Below are 17,141 nucleotides of genomic sequence, written 5' to 3'. Positions count from 1 at the left end.
TTTTTCAGATTTTAATTTCAATGAAGTAGACCAGCTACTTCCCCTTCAGTGAGTCCTGTGAAACACAATTTAAAGAAAATCAAGCTTTCAATAAAAGTAAACTTGATTTCTACATTAGATTATTTTAGAAACAGCAAAGAAGATAATTTCCTACATCAAGTTATTTTTTGGCTGGGAGATTAAATCCAATTTTGCATCAGATTTGGATTCCACATCACGTATGTTTCCAGTTTGTGGTTTATTGCTGTTATTTCTAAGGTTGATGATTAATTCTTAAGTCTCACCAGCGAGATCAGGCCATCATTGCTCCATTCATCACACGCACGTACAGCACAGTCATGCTCAATTGTAAAATAGTTATAGAGATGAGGATGAGATGGCTTTGAATCTTTTATGGTCTAAATTAAGGCTTTAGATTGTATCAGTTTCAGAAAAAAGGTTGTGCAACGGGTTATAACATTCTCAAATCAAGGTTACCTTCACCGGATCTGGTTTGGGGATGTTTTCTCGTTAAAGCCAAGCAATCTTTCCTCATTATGTTACTACGAAAAGCTGAATATTCATCTTTTGATAGAGACGTTCTTCAATATAATTAAGTTTCTACTGAAACAGTTACGGTATATGTTAAACCAATAAATGCATTCGTAACAGAATAATGATTAGTATTTGGACTGGTGTTGGTAAGGTTCATTGCCAATGGTTGCACCACAAACTGTAAACCAATTGAGTACAGTAAATGAATAATGGAGTTAATGTCTCTGTTGCGTGACATTATCTCCTCTATTTGTCAGCAAAAACATTTCCATCACGTTGAAATACAGCGTGAGTAGTTTGCACTCTTTTGGGATCAGCGTATCGATTTTCTTCCTTCACAAGCTAAGCCTGCGTTTACACTGCAGTCCAAAGCGACCCAATTCCGACTTTTTTTTTTTTTGTTGCCATTATTTGCTATTTTCATGACAGTCTGAACAACACAGGTCGGGTTTTTTTTTTTTTTTTTTTTTTCAAATGCGACCCAGTCCACCTGAATCCACTTTAATATCCGATCCGTATCCGATGTTTTCAAACGTGACCTGAATCTCAACCTCCCGGTCGCATTCGGAAGACTTGAACGTCATTGATACTCGACAAACGTCACTATTCTGCGTCCTGATTTGCGCTAGTGGGTAGAAAAACTACAATCATGGGGGACGATAACGAGGATTGAGTTGTTAAAATGCTGGTTCGTGTCAGACAACTTCAAAATCGTAAGATACGCTCCACCGTTAGCATCCATGTTTACTTCCGCAAACACTGAACTCTATTATGTTTTTCTGGCGGTTGGTAAAACACGGAGCACGCTTTATATGTGTGACGTTTGTACATACAGGTAAAAAGTGACGCATGTATGTATAAATGTATTTTTATTTATAAACAATTTTAAAAACAGGAAAATTTTCCCTCCATTTCCCAGTTATGTTCCACCCTGTGTTGGTCAGTCAAGCACATCTCAATAAAATTGTTACTGCTGTAGCCGTTTGTGATAAAATGTTGAAAAGCTTTAAGAAGTGTAAGTTGACTTAAATTAGTTCATCCGTCTACTTAGGAGTCTTTTATACTAAGTTGATTAATAAATCGTGGATAAGAGCTCAAAAAACAAAACGATAAGAAAACCCCCCATCATTTTTGGCAGATAAGAAGCCAAAGTCAAAAGAAGAAACATCAAAGTATTGATTAAGACCAAAACCCCCCAAATAATCAATTTTATTTGTATTGCACATTTCAGCAATGAGTCAGTTCAAAATGCTTTAAATCATAAAAACAACACAAAAGTCTCACTTATTGAAAATAAATTATATATAGGAGATATAAATCTTCCATAACGATGCCATTGTAATCTATAACATTTCTTGCTTTTCATTGGCTCCTTTCATCACAGCTTCAGTACAATACTTTCTGTGTTTTCTTTTTCTTTTCAAACACGGATGTCTGAAAAGACATGGATATGATGTTTGAGAGGCTCAAAGGTCCAGTTTTAGAGGGTATTCCTTTTATTGTTTTATCACCACAACAGGTCAAAAGGCTCCCTTAAACCATAAAATCCCATAAAGCCTAATTATACACACCAGATTTAAAAGCCGACCTCAAGAAGATTCGGTTTGACTCAGTCAGCAGCTGCTGCTTTAATCTGTATAATCTGTCTAGTGCGCAGCCTGGTTGTTAAGATTTAATAGGCTATTTTGCCTCAGTTAAACTCAGACGCTGGTCATCCTTGATATCATGCGTGCAGCACACACTCGTTATATGAACCCGTAATCTTTCTCTGAGTGATAAACATCCTCCTGTCTGCCTATGCAGTGAGTTGTACCCGGACTCTGTCCTGAGTGAAGATGTTCATGCAACTTGGAAATGCAGCAGATTAGTTGAGATAACGTTTACTTTGCACAGCAAACCTGGAGCAAGTCACACAAAAATCAGGCACCCAAAAATTGTGGTGTCCTTCCCACTCATATGTAAAGACAAGAGTCAGAAATGTATTGTTCAAAGCACAGGACAGAGTCAGGGACCAAATTCACTTTTACTTCAGTTTGGAGTATTTTTTGCCCACTCTTCTTTGGAGAATAGTTTTATTTTAGGAACCTTAGAGGGGATTCAAGTATGAACCACAGTTTCAGGTAATTTCCAATGGATTTAGAGCCAAACTTTGAGAACGTCACTGAAGGTTTTTGAATCATTTTGTTGTTGCATAACACAAAAGCATTTTTGTCTCGTCATAAATTAATTGTTGGACATTCTCTACCAAGACAAGTGGTCCAGGTCCTGAAGTTGAAAAGAAGCTCCAAACCTCCACCACCACCTTGTTTGGTTGTCAGTAAAGCTATTTTTTGCCCAATGTAACTGGACACACATCTTGTAAAAATTTTGTTTTTTTGTCATCAGTTCACAAAATATTTTCCCAGAGGTTTAGGAGATCATTAAGATATTTTCTAGTAAATGTGACATGAGTCGAGTTATTTTTGTCGGCAGCGGTTTTGGCTTTGGAGGCCATTTTTGTCCAGACGCTTATTGTTTACCCTGGATTGAAGTAAATAAATGGGGACAGCAAAGTCTCACCTGTTATTCCATTTTTTTATTGAATTGGCTGTAACCTTTGCCTCATTAAAATTGGTCAATATTCTTGAATTGCATTACATTTTGAGGTCTTGTAGCCTACTTCATGTTGTCAGACCGGGTCTACTGGTGGTAATCATCACTGGGTGTGGCTGGTGACACTGAACTTGGTTGCTTTCCAACCAACATGACTAATCACAGTTAATTCATCATTTAACAAGAGAGATAATTACTTCCTCGTACAAGGCCAGGTTGCTTTTTACAACTTTTCCCGATACATAAATTTACTGTTTGAAAACTTGGGTTCACTGAGGCCATTCTTGACTAATTTTGTTGCTTGTTCCTGAGGAAATATTTAAGGGAACAAATACTTTAGTAACACTTTATCTGAAGGGGGTTGAATAAGACTGACATGACACTGTCATAAACATGACATAACACCTGTCATGAACATGAATAAGCCTTCATGAATATTTATGACTTGTCATAAAGCGTCATTCGGTAAATTATGACACTTTTAATACAAAGTTGACATTATTCAAAATGTCTTTGTTATGACAGCTTGACATTAACCAAGAAATCATTACTGATATAAATTTGTTATAAAAGTATTACTGATTGCACTTTAAAAATGAGGTAACTTTATGTTATTAAAGGTAAAGTTTAAACAGTAATGATTTCCTGGTCATCTAAAAAAGCCAAAACTAACATTTGCGTTGTAGCAGCTTACTTGGATTTTATGAGAGAACCAGATTTGTTTAAATTACAGTAAACTTGTGTTGGAGTAATTGTCACAACAGTTTCTTATTTTATCATGGTTATTTATTCTTTATTCAACAGTGTTTTGTTCATTTTAAGCCAGATTACATCACTTAATACATTATTTCTGCTTTCATCACAAATGTTAAAGGAACTGCGGTAACCGTTTTATCGACATGAAGAAAAGGAAATACTTTGCTCCAAGCTGAGGGATTCCAACAGGGTGTTTTCTGATAAGACGACGACCAGGACAATCTGTCGCCTCTTATATCTGATTATCACAAACATATCGCTATCACTTTGCCATTTGGCTAATATGGACTGATAAGAGCGTGGAAACCTACATTTTAATCAGCAAAATGCTCTGAATCATAGAGACGTGCTTAGAGTGAGTTTTCTGTTTATAAGCAGGGTTAATGGTTGAGTTGTGATTATTTTTAGTTGTAGAGTACTACAGTGTAAAAATACACTGTTCCAGTGATAAAGCCATGTATCAATTCAGATCAGTTTATTCGTATAGCACCAGTGGCACTTCTGTTCATTACAGAGAATGAAAACGGTATAAAAAAAGACATCATTTTCCCAATAAACATATATATATTCATCATTCGCTCATAAAAATAATTAACTTATGTAAAAAAGAAAAAGAAAAAAGAAAGGCTACAGAAACAATAATTAGCTTAGGTTAAAAACAGAAAATCCAAAGCAAAGTCAGTGTCTTTGTCAGAATCCATTTAGCAAAGAAAAGTGCATCAAAATGTGCCACTGAAAAAAAGTTAGGAAAACATCAATTAAGCAGCAAAGACAAAAAAAGCAGCATCAAAAGGAACATTGATATTCATTTAAACATTTTGTATTTTAAAAATGAGTTTAAATCGTATTCGGTCACATTTGATGGAGTTCAGTAATGCATTTTATTTTATAAAATCTCTGGAAGAACATCTCCAAAGTCTGGTGTATGATACTGGTAGTTTAATGGAGTGTTTACATGGTCAAACCACCTTTAATTTGGTATTTGGATTCAAGTCTTTATTTACAGCATATTGGGACTTCTCTGTGTATGAGCTCCAAGTTTTAAATTTATAAAACCTCATTTCATTGCAAGCACATCAGTATTTAGCTCTTTATATTTAATACAACATGGCTACACTTTTTTTTATTTCCCTGCAATCTGTGGAATCCTCCTATAAATAAGGGAGGTTTCTGCGCCTCCATCATCAGTTTCAGTGTTGTACTGGATAAAAAACTCTTATCTGTATTTTTATCAGATTCCATAATGTTGCATGTGAGGGAGGTTTCAATAGAGAGAGCAGCTCAGTTTGAACAGTGACATCACTTTACAGTGTTCTGTGTGCATGTCTCTGCATGTGCAATCAGCGGTTATGGTGCACCCAAGATTCAAAATACTGTTGCAGTCATAGGACAAGATATGCAGAGGATCCAGAGTGCCCAAAGGACTGTAGTAAAGGATGTAAAGAGCTAAACAAACTCTGGGACAAGACTTTCTGAGGGTGCTTTAAGTTTACATTTAGACAAATTTGAGTAAATATTAATTTAGATTTGTTTGTTTTGTTTTTTATCTAAAGGCTTTACATTGTTTCCAGGAAAAAGATGAGCCAATAGGAAAGGCTGGTTCAATAAAATTAAAACTATTAAAAGCTAATCTCGTCCTCGTAAAGTGACAGCAGCAGCAGGCTAATCCAGCCGATTAGAATGCCGGCGTTCTGCAGCAGAAGCTTCTGCCACGGCCTCTTGCTGCTGACATGGACCAGCGTAGGGAGCTGCGAGTAACACAAAGGAAAGACGGTTTTTAATGCGTTTCTGCAGGATTTTTGTTTTTATTCAAAGGTAATCGAGTAGTAGCACTCACCATATCAGCCAGTCCAACATAGAGAAAGAGCCCTGCAGCTACTGCACCTATCCACTGCTGGGTTGCAAGGTCAGTGGCTACAGACAGAGAGATATACAGGCCTATAAAAGAGGTCATGGCGCTGCCCAGGTTTAAAAGCAACGCCTTTTTGACAGACAAACCGCTGTGGAGCAGGATGGCAAAATCCCCTGCAGAAATAACAGCAAAACAAGGAGGTTAAGTCTAAAAAACCCAAACAGGATAAACAGATGTTCAGTGACGTAGCTCACCGAGTTCATGAGGGAGTTCATGGCAGAACACCGCCACTGAAGTGGCCAGACCGGACCTCCATGACATGGAGAAAGCCGCGCCTATTGCTAATCCGTCTGCGAAGTTGTGTATCCCGTCACCGATGGTTATCATGTAAGGCAGCAGGTGCTTTTCTGTAACACAAAATATTATAGTTTGTGCAGTAAACATGGTGATTATCCCGACTTCATGAACTCACTTTTCTTTGTTGGGGGATGTTTTACTCACCTTTTCTCTGCTTTTTCTGCTCTGAATCATACTTTTCTTCATCATCAACCTGAAATGTTTGCATTACCTTTAATGTTAATTCAACAATTCAAGCAGGTTGTCTTAAAAGTAAAACTACAGGATGGTGAATTCATTTCTACCTACTTTATCCAGGAAAGAAGCCATTGACTACAAGTATGTGATGTATTTGTTTTCTTTTTTTGTGAATGTTAATTCAACTTCTTTATCCCTCATTTCAATCAGGCAATAGTCTTTAAAATGTTTAAATGTCATTAATTTGAGTCATTTACTCACCAGATCTGCCCTGGATGCAGACTGAGACTTATCTTTTTGTTTCTTTTCCTGTTGGTACATCTCTAAAACCCCAACATGATCGCAGTGGTGAGGGTTTGATTCGTCCTACAAAAGGTGCAAAAACATTTTGCAAATTTAGGATAGAAATAAAAATTTATCCGATGGCAATCTACAGAAAGGCTAAACAGAAAGTAAATTGTTCCAATTATTTCTTATTAGATGCTTCTTAATAGTTCTGGCAAGTGAGACCAAATGTTAAAAATGACTAAGAAAAAGACACTCCCCTCTACCCCCACTTTGGCGTTAAAATCATGCTAAAGTTTTTCTGTTTTAGATCAATTAGGATTATTCCTACCTCCTAATTGGCAGAAAAAAAGTGACACAAATTTAAATTCAAATATACTTTCTTTTAATTTTGGGAGTTTATACCGTACAGTCTGTAGAAATTGGTAGGTTGTCCTTTAAACTGTGTGACTTAAATGTATCCGTCATCGTTCAACAAGCTTCTTATAATAGTTTGGAGACGTTTCCTCCATTTTTTAACCATAATGTTCCTTATGCATGATGCCATCTATTTTGTGAAGTGCACCAGTTCCTCTTTCTGAAAAATAATGCTGCCACTCCTGTCCCTCACAGTTTGGTTGGTGTTTTCAGGCTTAAAATATTCACAGTTTTTCTCCAAATCCCTCCAAAGCCAGTCAGCCTTAAAAGCTAAATGGTCTCAGTGTATGTACACTTTTGAATTTCTAAAACTATATCCCATTACTCGGGCTTTTAATGCATAGAAATAATGTTGAAAGTTTTAACTAGCCTAAAACCTACAAAATGTTTAGTCGGATTTAATGTCAATTAGTGATTTAAACCTACATTTATCTCAGAAGCAGATCTGAAGACACAAAAACGGCTTTTTAATAATAATATAAAAGTTCTATCTTCAGGTTGAGTGTCTCTACTTACCCCCTCATGATGGTGTTCATTTTTATTGGTGACCATTGAGAAGATGGTTTCCATCAGGTAAAATACGTAGACCCCTCCAATCACCACCAGCATTTTGAAAATGTAGTCTGGCGTTTCTACGTGTTCGTCGCTTGAATGCTGATGACCGTCACTGCCGTCCTCTGTGTGAACGTGTATACCAAGAATCTGGCAGCATACGAGGAAGGTCAAATTTAGACGTGTCAATGCTTTTCTTTTAATTGATGATGGAGAAGGAATAATTTATTCAACACTATCAACAATTACAGAACAAATGTGCTTCGTTTAATAAATTTGTTCTTCACCCACCATTGGTATGAGGTGCAGCAGGGCATCTCCAGTCAGAGAACCGACAGCCATGCTGATGCAGAACTGGATGCTCATCTGGAAAACGTTGGTACATGACGTACACAGCAGCACCACGATGCCAAGCATGGCAGTGAGGGTTATGATTAGATTAGCAACGGTTGCATAAAGGTATTCTGCAGGGAGAAGAGCAGGAGATGGAAGAGGTCAGGTTTGTCAATCAGTTAAAATAACATATCCAAGTTTCATAAAGTGCAAAGCAGCAGCCATTGCGTCACACTCACTATTAGTGGTGGAGAGGCCCTCGGGGGTCACTGGTTCTGGCACGTTGGTGCACGTTCCACTCAGGATCTGCTGGACCAGAGCAGGACTGAGCTTTGCAATGCCAGATTGACCCATGCCAGAATCTTCCCCAGTAAGTTTGTAGATCTGGATCAGTTCGTCAGCTGTGAAACAGTGCTGAAAAAAAAAAAAGAACAAAAGAAAATAATTAAAATGGCATATTTTTAAACATTATTTGTAATACAGTGCTGTTTTTCTTCCCAAACACAAAAGCTTATTATGCAGTGTGTGCTTAAAAATGAGAAAAGTGGATGATTTGAATTTATCAGTTAAACAGCTGCATGAACAAAAATAACATTCTTCTGAAAACTATATTTTCGGCACTAGACGAATTAGTGGGAAAAGTGTTTGTCCCCTTTCAAATTTCTTGTTTGTTTGGAATTTTGTCTGAAATATTCCAAGTTATCAACAAAGTTTTTTTTAGTTTACAAGTCAAAGTGTAAGTGATTTTGAACATTTATTTGTGAACCCCCCCCCCCAAAAAAAAGATACCTTTAAGGGAATATACTTTTTTACAGCAGTTTATGTTGGAACAACTTAGGGCTGGACAATATGGCTGAAAAACATATCATGATATAAGCATTTCATATTAGTCAAAATCAATAATTACTGATTAGTTATTTTTGTTTTAAATATATGAAATACTGCCAATCTGGTGGCGAGACCTTTCCTGTTTTATCCACAGTTTTCACTCCACACCGTTTTTTATTTTTAAGCAGAACGAGGCAAAGAGCTAAACTGCTGCTGCGCCAGTTACTCAACAAGTCGTTGCTAGGTAACTACAAGTTACTTAGCAGTTCGTTGCTAGGTAACCAAAGAGTCAGTTAGTAAATTCCATCCAACCTTCTGGCTGAGATAACTAAAGCCTTTCCTCTAAATCCCCCAGAATGCCGTGCGGTTCTAGATCGGAGTTCAGCGAAATTATTGAACATTCTATCAGATGATTGTCTATTGATATTGATCACGTGTTTATAGCAATATATAGCTCTGGAAAAAAAATAAGAGGCCACTTGAAATGATGAGTTTCTCTGATTTTACTTTCATAGGTGAACATTGTTCTTTTATTCTATGAACTACTGACATGTCTCTGAAATTCCAAGCAAATATTTAGTATTTGCAGAAGAAGAGAAATGGTCAAAATAATGAAAAGGATGCAGAGCTTTCAGACCTCAAATAATGCAAAAAAAAAAAAAACAAGTTGATATTCATTTAGAAACAACAGTACTAATGTTTTAACTCAGGAAGAGTTCAGAAATCAATATTTGGTGGAATAACCAGGAGGTTTTCAATGGGGTTCAGTGCAGTGGACTCTTCATTTTTTTTCCAAAAATGTATATTGTTATTGATTTAGATTTTCATCATGCAGGTCGTACAGGTCCGTACATGCTGCCAGCTGTTACTTTTAGGCCCACTCTGCTTCCTTTGATGATCATCAGTGTCTTCGTTATGGTCATGGTCATGGTCATGGTCGTGGTCATGGTCGTGATCATGGTCGTGATCTGAACCAATATTCAGGTTTGTCATGAGAACCTCCAAATCTGCAGGACACAAAGCACAACTGAGCACAAATATCTAGACGTGGACCATTTCTCCTTAGCTTCAGTCTGGGATTATTTACCATGAACAGTGAAATTTTCTGAACCAAGTTGAGTCATGATGTAATCCAGGAAAAAGCTCTCTTCAGGCAGGGACTCATCACTAAAGCAGTAACCAAGCAGGGCATAGTAGAGGACACGCCCCAACACCGCACCCACTTCCTGTTTCTGGTCTGGAAACAACGGGTCCACTTCCACCATGATGCTGCTGGCCGTTACACAGCTCTGAGGACAGAAAGGTAAGCATCCGCAATAAATAAAAGGTTTGTGTCCAGGCTGCCTGTAAGTTCAGGTGATTTAAAAAAAAGAAAAAAGAAAGAACCCCCCCCCCAAAAAAACAACCACATGACTCGCTAAAGGTTTAAAGACGTATCCTTATTTCAAATTTAACAAGTATGATACAAAAACAGCAGATTGAGGAAGGAGAATGTTACTTAGTTCACTTTAATTAATGTTACTGTTAGGAAATCTGATCTGCTGGCTTTTGCTTCATATTAAAGCAACTTCTGGATTAATACACAAAATAATTTTATACATCATTTCTGGCTTGAAAAAAAAAAGCAGAAAAATTTACAAACTGGAGACGTTATTTAAGTAAGAGTAGCACTACTTCAACATATTTTAACTCAAGTAAAGGTCCAAGAAATTACTCAAGTAAAAAAGTATTTGATTTAAAAGTTACTCAAGTACTGAGTAACTGATCAAACGAATCGGTTAATATTTAAAAATTACATAATCAGATGAACCAAAACATAAAGTTAAGTGGAATTTTTTGTATTATAAAGGAGTAAAATGACAATAATTCACATAAGTAACAAAAAATGTCAAAATCAGAAAAAAAAAATCCAAATCAGTTTCTTCCAATAAAAAAAACAAAAAACAAACTTATTAAACTTTAACAAAAAACTGCAGGTCTGTGTCTCTGTCTTTTGAGTTTTTGTTAAAACATGAAAACCCAGAAATTTTACTCAAATAAGAGTAGAAATATTTCATAATAAAATTACTCAAGTAAAAATAAAAAGTACAACATAGTAAAAATATTTTTTTTTCAATTTCAAAAAAGTTACTCAAGTAAATGTAATTGAGTAAATGTAACTAGTTACTACCCAACTCTGGATGTGGGTGGGTTGAACAGCGCTAACAGTTTAGCATTCTGCAGCAAAAACAAGCTAAAAAAAATAAAAGATATTCACTATCCAAGATGAGAAACAAAAACATTAAACTTATACGTATAATGAAACTGGCATTGTTGCATTTTGTATGACTGAAGCTGGAATGTGGTCGTTTTTTCCAGAAGTTAGCTGGATCTGACCTATGTCCAGGGAGGTGCACGTTTTCAGGAGAGCAGACTTTGATGGTGCGAACATGCAGTGTGAAACTTTGACTTGTTGGTGCCATTAACTAATAAAATATTTCTTAAATTACTTATTGATACCTTCAACGTACAATAAAAGCTGAAAAATGTTAACTACAGAGTGATAAAGACTGTTATGCAAGCTTATTAAATTGCTTGTGGATTTATTTTATTGTTTATTCAGGGCAGTGGTTTCCGAACTTATAATAGTTAAACTTGAAATAAGAGTCTTGCAACCGTCTTCTCTTCAAGCTCATTAAACCTTAAGCAAAAATATGCAACAAGCCAAATTGTCTAATTTAAAGACTAATTTTGAACATAAACTTTTGGTATTTTAGCATCGTAACTTAATGATTTTCTTGTATTTTTATGCACCAAAGGACGAGTGTCTAAGGGTTTTACCTTGTTTGACGGCTCATAGTGGTTTTGCAGGTCCTGAATCACGCCCCCAAGTCCAACAATGCCGATGTGAGTGTGTGAGCGATGGTCAGAGTGTGTGTGTTTGTGCAGGAAGCGGTCCGTCTCCTCTGCCCACTTCCCCTGACCCACAGCCGTACAGACCAAGTCCGGCGAGGAGAGGTACAGGACGCTGCCTGCAGCGAGAGCCGGGAACTGAGACACGCTGACGGTTACGTTGTCCTCAACCTTTCCATTTTCTTCCCTCCCGTGGACAGAGTGATTCCCGATGAGTTGATGAACAGAACCGGCCAGGTCACACTGAGTATTCACACAATGAGAGAGACAAAGAAAAGACACACGCGAGATCAGATTAAACAACAACCTGTGGAGCCTTGCATTCATTTACAGTAAATGTTTTAACGTTTTCTCACCATCTAGCCGAAAGCATCAATGTGATATCTATTAATATCGCGATTTACGTGACATAAATGCATTACTGTTAATTCTCGCAATTCTTTTCAAATAAAACTCTTCAAGGTGTGGTTTCAAAATTTGGTTCATCCTGACATATTTTCCTAATATACATCTTTTTGCCTTTGTAGAAGTAGTACCTTTAATTATGATAACATTTCCTATATTTCTAAGATCACTATTAACGTCTGGATCTATTCTGAGTAGAAATGAGCGAAGTTCAAGCATCAGAATTTCACTCAGCTCTGTTGAGATGTGAGCAGCAGTAAACGATGAGACGAGTAACATTCATGACCGGCTACAAATCAGGCGATAATGGTGAAATATTTCATGCTGTAAGTTAGACTTGCATTTTGAGTCATCATTAATTCACTACGAATTGTTTACTGCAACTAAAAGACATCAGGAAGAAAAGTGGAGGATCTGAACAGAAACTTTCTCAACAAGTACAGAAAAATATAACTTTAAGTTTTAGTTGTCATCAAAGCCAAAAATACAAAGTTATATTTTGCATAAATAATTATTCCTTTTTGTCCCATCACATTCACACAAGAGATATTTCACAGTTTCATGCTGCGCATTGATGCATTTTACAGCTGTCATCGAAGGTGTTCAAGGACTCTGTTCCTACTGATAAAGTATTTTATCTCAATCCGATATTATAGCAGTTTATCAAATTAAACAGGTGGAATAGCCTAATATGAAGAAAGGAAAGCAATTCAGCCTCAATAAGGAAACAAAAGGGTTGATTATTCTTCTGATAACTTGATAAGGTCCTATGAAATGTTAGATTAAGATCTCTTTATAAGCATAGAATTTTTTTTTACATTTAGTATTAAACTGTTAATATTATCCAATAGGCTTTAAAAGAACACAGATGTGAAACAATTAAGTTTCATTCTTTAGTCTCAAAAACATCCAGATACAAGGATTAAAAAAATACTGTGTGGCTTTTACTTTATATGTTTTTATTAAATTCTGCAGCCAATTTGGAAGTAATTCAATATAGATTCAACACCTGAACAGATTAATGAAAAGTATAAAAAATATTTAACTTTCAGGGTAAAAGCCAGGCATTAGCAGTAATAACAGGAATGCTTTCCTGGGTGAAAATATTAGATTTCAGACCTAAGCCATGTTGTTACACTTTGTGATTATCTATGTCAAACAAAACTAAAGCAAAAATGTGAAACCAGGATGTAAACTTTAGCAGCAGTAGCTTAAAATAACAGCCTTTTTGTCTGAGTTTATCAGCACCGCGGATCTTTGCGGAGGGATTCTGACCTACAGCGTTACTTAAGTTTAATGAGGCCAGGAACCTGCTTTTCAGTTTGAGGTCTGGACTTTGACTGGAAGATTACAACACCTCAATTCTTTCCTTTTCTTTGAGTTGTTCTTCAAATATTTGCGAGGAGGCTGAGGTCATTTGGGTCCTGAGGTAATAAAACAAGCCCCAAGTCATGACCTCTCCACTGCCGTGCTTGACAGTTAACATACAGAGTGTTATTTTGGTTTTGAGAAATAAGCGCACTTAAAATGTTTGTTCTAACAAAAGATACACAGAGTAGAGTGAGTAGAGTGCCTTGTATTTAGTTTCCTTCAAAATAGTTTAAGTAAAAGAATAGCATAGTTTTTAAAGTGTTGCTGAATTAGTGCTGTAGCTTAACTAGTTTCTGGTAAGTTATGATTTTTATGAGAGATTAAATGCATTTTCTGGATATTTCTTATTCAGATCCAACTCTGGTAACCTGAGCCTTGCTGCCGCTTCTTTTGCTTTTTTAGAGATAAAAGGTTTGGTTCTGTTAATAAAAACCGATGCATGCTCAGTCCTTTTCTGACATGAACTTTTAAAAAAATAAATTTAACAATTGATTTTACAAATGTGATTTGTAAAATCACATTTGTTCTTTGTTTAATTCTCTTTGATAAAAAAAGAGAATTAAACAATTCAGGACTTTGTGTCATATCTCCAAAAGCTTAGAAATATTATACATTAATTAACGTGCAAGATTTATGGATATCATTACATTTATTGGAAAATGCTGTTCCATACGTATAGCTTTCCCTGTTTTAAATTTTACTTTTTTGTTATTTGTTACAATTTTATTTCTACAATGAATTCCCCTGTTTATAGACAAAAGATTATCAAGTTTTACTTTTTGTAAAAACAACTTTCTCTAATCAATGCATTTATTTATAACTGTGGTTCCCAAAGATGGGGTCGGGGCCCCACTGGTGGTCACAAATAAACAATTTTAGGGTCATGCGACGCTCTTCAAAAATCAAACTAAATAAAAATATCATTGTAAAGCATATTTATGATATACATATAAAAAGAGCTAAATAAAGATAATATATTTTCTGTTAATTGTATTTTTAATATCATTATCGTTCCTGTTAATCAAAATTTATCTTGAGCCGTAAAATCAACATGATAATAAAGAGCACATTGCTTGAACATACCTGCTTTAAAATGTGTTCATTTTCTGATTAAATTCAAGAATGTTTTAAAGAATTAGTAATATTTAATTATTTTTTTTTTGAAACAAGAAAGTTTTTGTATTTTAACTGATGGGAACAAAGGTGGATACTTTCCACTTTAATTAGTTAATTTAATGAAAATGTCCACATCTTTTTATCCTTTCAAGGAGGAGACTGAAGGAGAACACATAATTAGTAACGAAACAAAAACCCCAAAATATATTACATTACTATTATTTTGTTGGAGTTTTTATGCAGATATTGTATGCAAACAGAGAAATGACTAAAACAAGCTTTTTTATTATTACATAATATTTAAAAATGTTGCAAAGTTTAATATTTTCTTTTCTATAACTAAAGGACCCTGTGAAGGAAATGGAGCCACACCGGACATCAGAGCTGCAGGTTAGACTCTCGACTTAATAATAAACCAGCAGTCAGGGCGTCTGAAGCTTAAACGATTAAAATCACCGTTTATTCTCTTAATCAACATTAACCAGTAAAATTATGTTTTCTTTGTCATTTTTTTCATGTAAAATTGATAAATATGTGTTTTTGTAAAAAAAATAAAAAATATCAGGATAATCTGGAATTATTTAAAAATCAATCAAAGATGTAATTATTCAAACAAACTTTTCTTATGTTTTAATATTGTTGAATATTATATATATGTATTTTTTTAAACATCGGTTTCATTAAATTTGTATTTTTTATTTTCATTTCCACTGTTGGACACCTAATTTCTCTACCGTGTTACAATAATCCTGTTCTGTATTTTAAATTGGTTTAATATAAAAATGTTCATATATATTCCATCTTTGTAAAAGTTGTAAATGTACTTTTTAAATGTTAGATTACAGAATAAAGTCGATATATAAATTTAAATATGTACTTTTTTACAACCTCTTGACTCATAAGTTTAAATTTATTTTAGTTTTAAGTCTGTACAATTGTCAAAAAAAGAAAAACCCTAACCCTTTCCGAAACAGCTTTAACTTTCCGACGCAGGCAAGAATTATTTTTTATTTTACGGTATTTTTTTAAAACAAACAAAAAAAAATAGCAAACGAAAAAGCAAAAAACATGTCAGTTTTACTTTGAATTTAATCAACTTAACTTCGTTTTAAATAATTTTTAAGCATTTACTTATTAAGTTACACTTTGTTTTTAACTAAATCAACATATTACAACATAAATCCTTTTTATTTCCGCGGTAATGAGCGGGTAACTAGTATCTTTGGGATCTCTCCCCCTGAGCAGCAGTTGGGCTCCCGGCTCGGTCAACCCTAACCTGGCAGCCAGGTTCGGCCCAATAAAACTCACCTTTCCACACGGCACCTCGCCGCACTGCACACGATTCTGAAGGGTATTAAAGAGGGAGCGAAGGGACTCCCCGGTCAGAAAGCTCTGGCCCGGAGACACGACGCTCACGACCGCGCTGTACGCGTCCTCCACAGCCGAAGCGGAACCAACCGAACCCGGACAGCAGGAGAGGGAAAGAAGCAGCAGGACGACGGACTTCATCTTAAATCTTTCTTCAGCCTGGAATATAAGTTCAAAGCTGCTGCAGTGGTGGCACATTGAGCCGAGCGGAGCCTCTGCTCGCAGATATACTCCTGAAAAGCGGCCATGCTCTCACTGGATCTGGACTCTGGATTGTGATTGGCTGAGATGTGGCTCGGAGTTTAGCGCACCTGTTGCCTACAACACCTGCAGACAAGAGAGGGTCTCTAGTCTGCAGAGACCCTCTGAGGTCTCTCTTGGTGACCTAAGAGAACTTTTTGGAATAAAAATATTAAATTTCAGTTTAGTATTTTAATGTAACAAATGGAGTGATAATAATCTGAAGCATGACCTCTGGAAAAATGTTGCACAACTTTAGTGGATACAAAGGGCAACTCATAAATGGTGACTGGAAATTGGTAACTTATACATACGCGAAAAAGTACATTTGCTACCAAAACTTTAAAAATGGTAGTATGACCTTTGGAAGAAGCAACTATTGTCTAAACTTGTGTGATATACGAGTAGTTTTGTCAGTTTTTGATTTAGGCAGCATTGCCCAGGGCAGGGCTGCATGGTGCTGCAGTTAGGCCTGAAAGTGTCCCGCATGCGCAGTAGAGGGCGCAATAACGTCACCGTGCTCAGTGTTCTCCGAACCGCCATAAATAAAGAAGTGGTGCTCGGTGTTTGCGGAAGTAAACGGATGCTAACGGTGGGGCATAGCTTACACATTTGAAGTTGTCCGACTTTAACAACTTGATTCTCTTATAGTCCATCATAGTAGTTAGTTTTTTGTTGTTGTTTCTTTTTCTTCCCGCTTGCTCATATCAGGACGCAGAATAGTGGGATTTGTTGAGTTCGGATGAATGAGACCTGGACGTTAGGTCGCATTTGAATCGAATACGTATCAGATATGGGTCACATTCAAAAAGAATCCGACCTGTGCTGTTCAGACTCTCATGAAAAGATCGGATACAAATCGCATTACATAAAAAAAAAAAAAAAAAAAAAAATCGGAATTGTGTCACTTCAGGTTGCAGTGTGAACACAGCCCAGTCTTTAGTTGTGTATGTGTGTGTAGCCTTGTATTTGATACAATGTAAGGAACACTGTATCCAAACAAACACTGCATTGTGAGAAATGTTATTGGATTAGGGGTTAGCTTTAGGAGGACTAAAGTGTGAGT

General features: G+C 36.0%; 1 protein-coding gene across 2 annotated transcripts; it reads right to left on the bottom strand.

Moving 5' to 3' along the window:
- Positions 1 to 4,338: 4,338 nt before the first annotated feature.
- slc39a4 (solute carrier family 39 member 4) lies at positions 4,339 to 16,604 on the bottom strand. 2 transcript variants are annotated; one of them, XM_015050553.1, is made up of 13 exons: positions 15,776 to 16,603; positions 11,504 to 11,818; positions 9,771 to 9,972; positions 9,635 to 9,690; positions 9,536 to 9,604; positions 8,095 to 8,269; positions 7,814 to 7,986; positions 7,487 to 7,672; positions 6,530 to 6,634; positions 6,236 to 6,284; positions 5,989 to 6,141; positions 5,720 to 5,907; positions 4,339 to 5,630 (listed from the first exon to the last, which is right to left on the bottom strand). In XM_015050553.1, exons 1-13 carry the CDS (start codon positions 16,031 to 16,033, stop codon positions 5,502 to 5,504), a joined length of 2,058 nt encoding a protein of 685 aa, XP_014906039.1. In that variant the 5' UTR covers positions 16,034 to 16,603; the 3' UTR covers positions 4,339 to 5,501. The 2 variants fall into 2 exon arrangements, with proteins under 2 accessions (XP_014906039.1, XP_014906031.1); XM_015050545.1 differs by having other exon boundaries at positions 9,536 to 9,690; positions 15,776 to 16,604.
- Between the last annotated feature and the right edge of the window lie 537 nt (positions 16,605 to 17,141).

The sequence above is a fragment of the Poecilia latipinna genome, unplaced genomic scaffold (assembly GCF_001443285.1).
Source record: "Poecilia latipinna isolate Pla-1442-1.1 unplaced genomic scaffold, P_latipinna-1.0 Scaffold49, whole genome shotgun sequence".
Classification (NCBI taxonomy): Eukaryota; Metazoa; Chordata; class Actinopteri; order Cyprinodontiformes; family Poeciliidae; genus Poecilia; species Poecilia latipinna.
The sequence above is the reverse complement of the archived record's forward strand: the minus strand, read 5'-3'. Positions and strand labels throughout refer to the sequence as shown.

Excerpts from the sequence above, each read along its gene's own strand:
- slc39a4 (XM_015050545.1), bottom strand. The coding sequence starts at position 16,033 with ATGTGCCACCACTGCAGCAGCTTTGAACTTATATTCCAGGCTGAAGAA. Across the intron at positions 9,973-11,503 it reads ACTATGAGCCGTCAAACAAG|AGCTGTGTAACGGCCAGCAG; the intron begins GTAAAACCCTTA and ends TTCTGTCCTCAG. Across the intron at positions 8,270-9,535 it reads AAAGTAACAGCTGGCAGCAT|CACTGTTTCACAGCTGACGA; the intron begins GTACGGACCTGT and ends TTTTTTTTTCAG.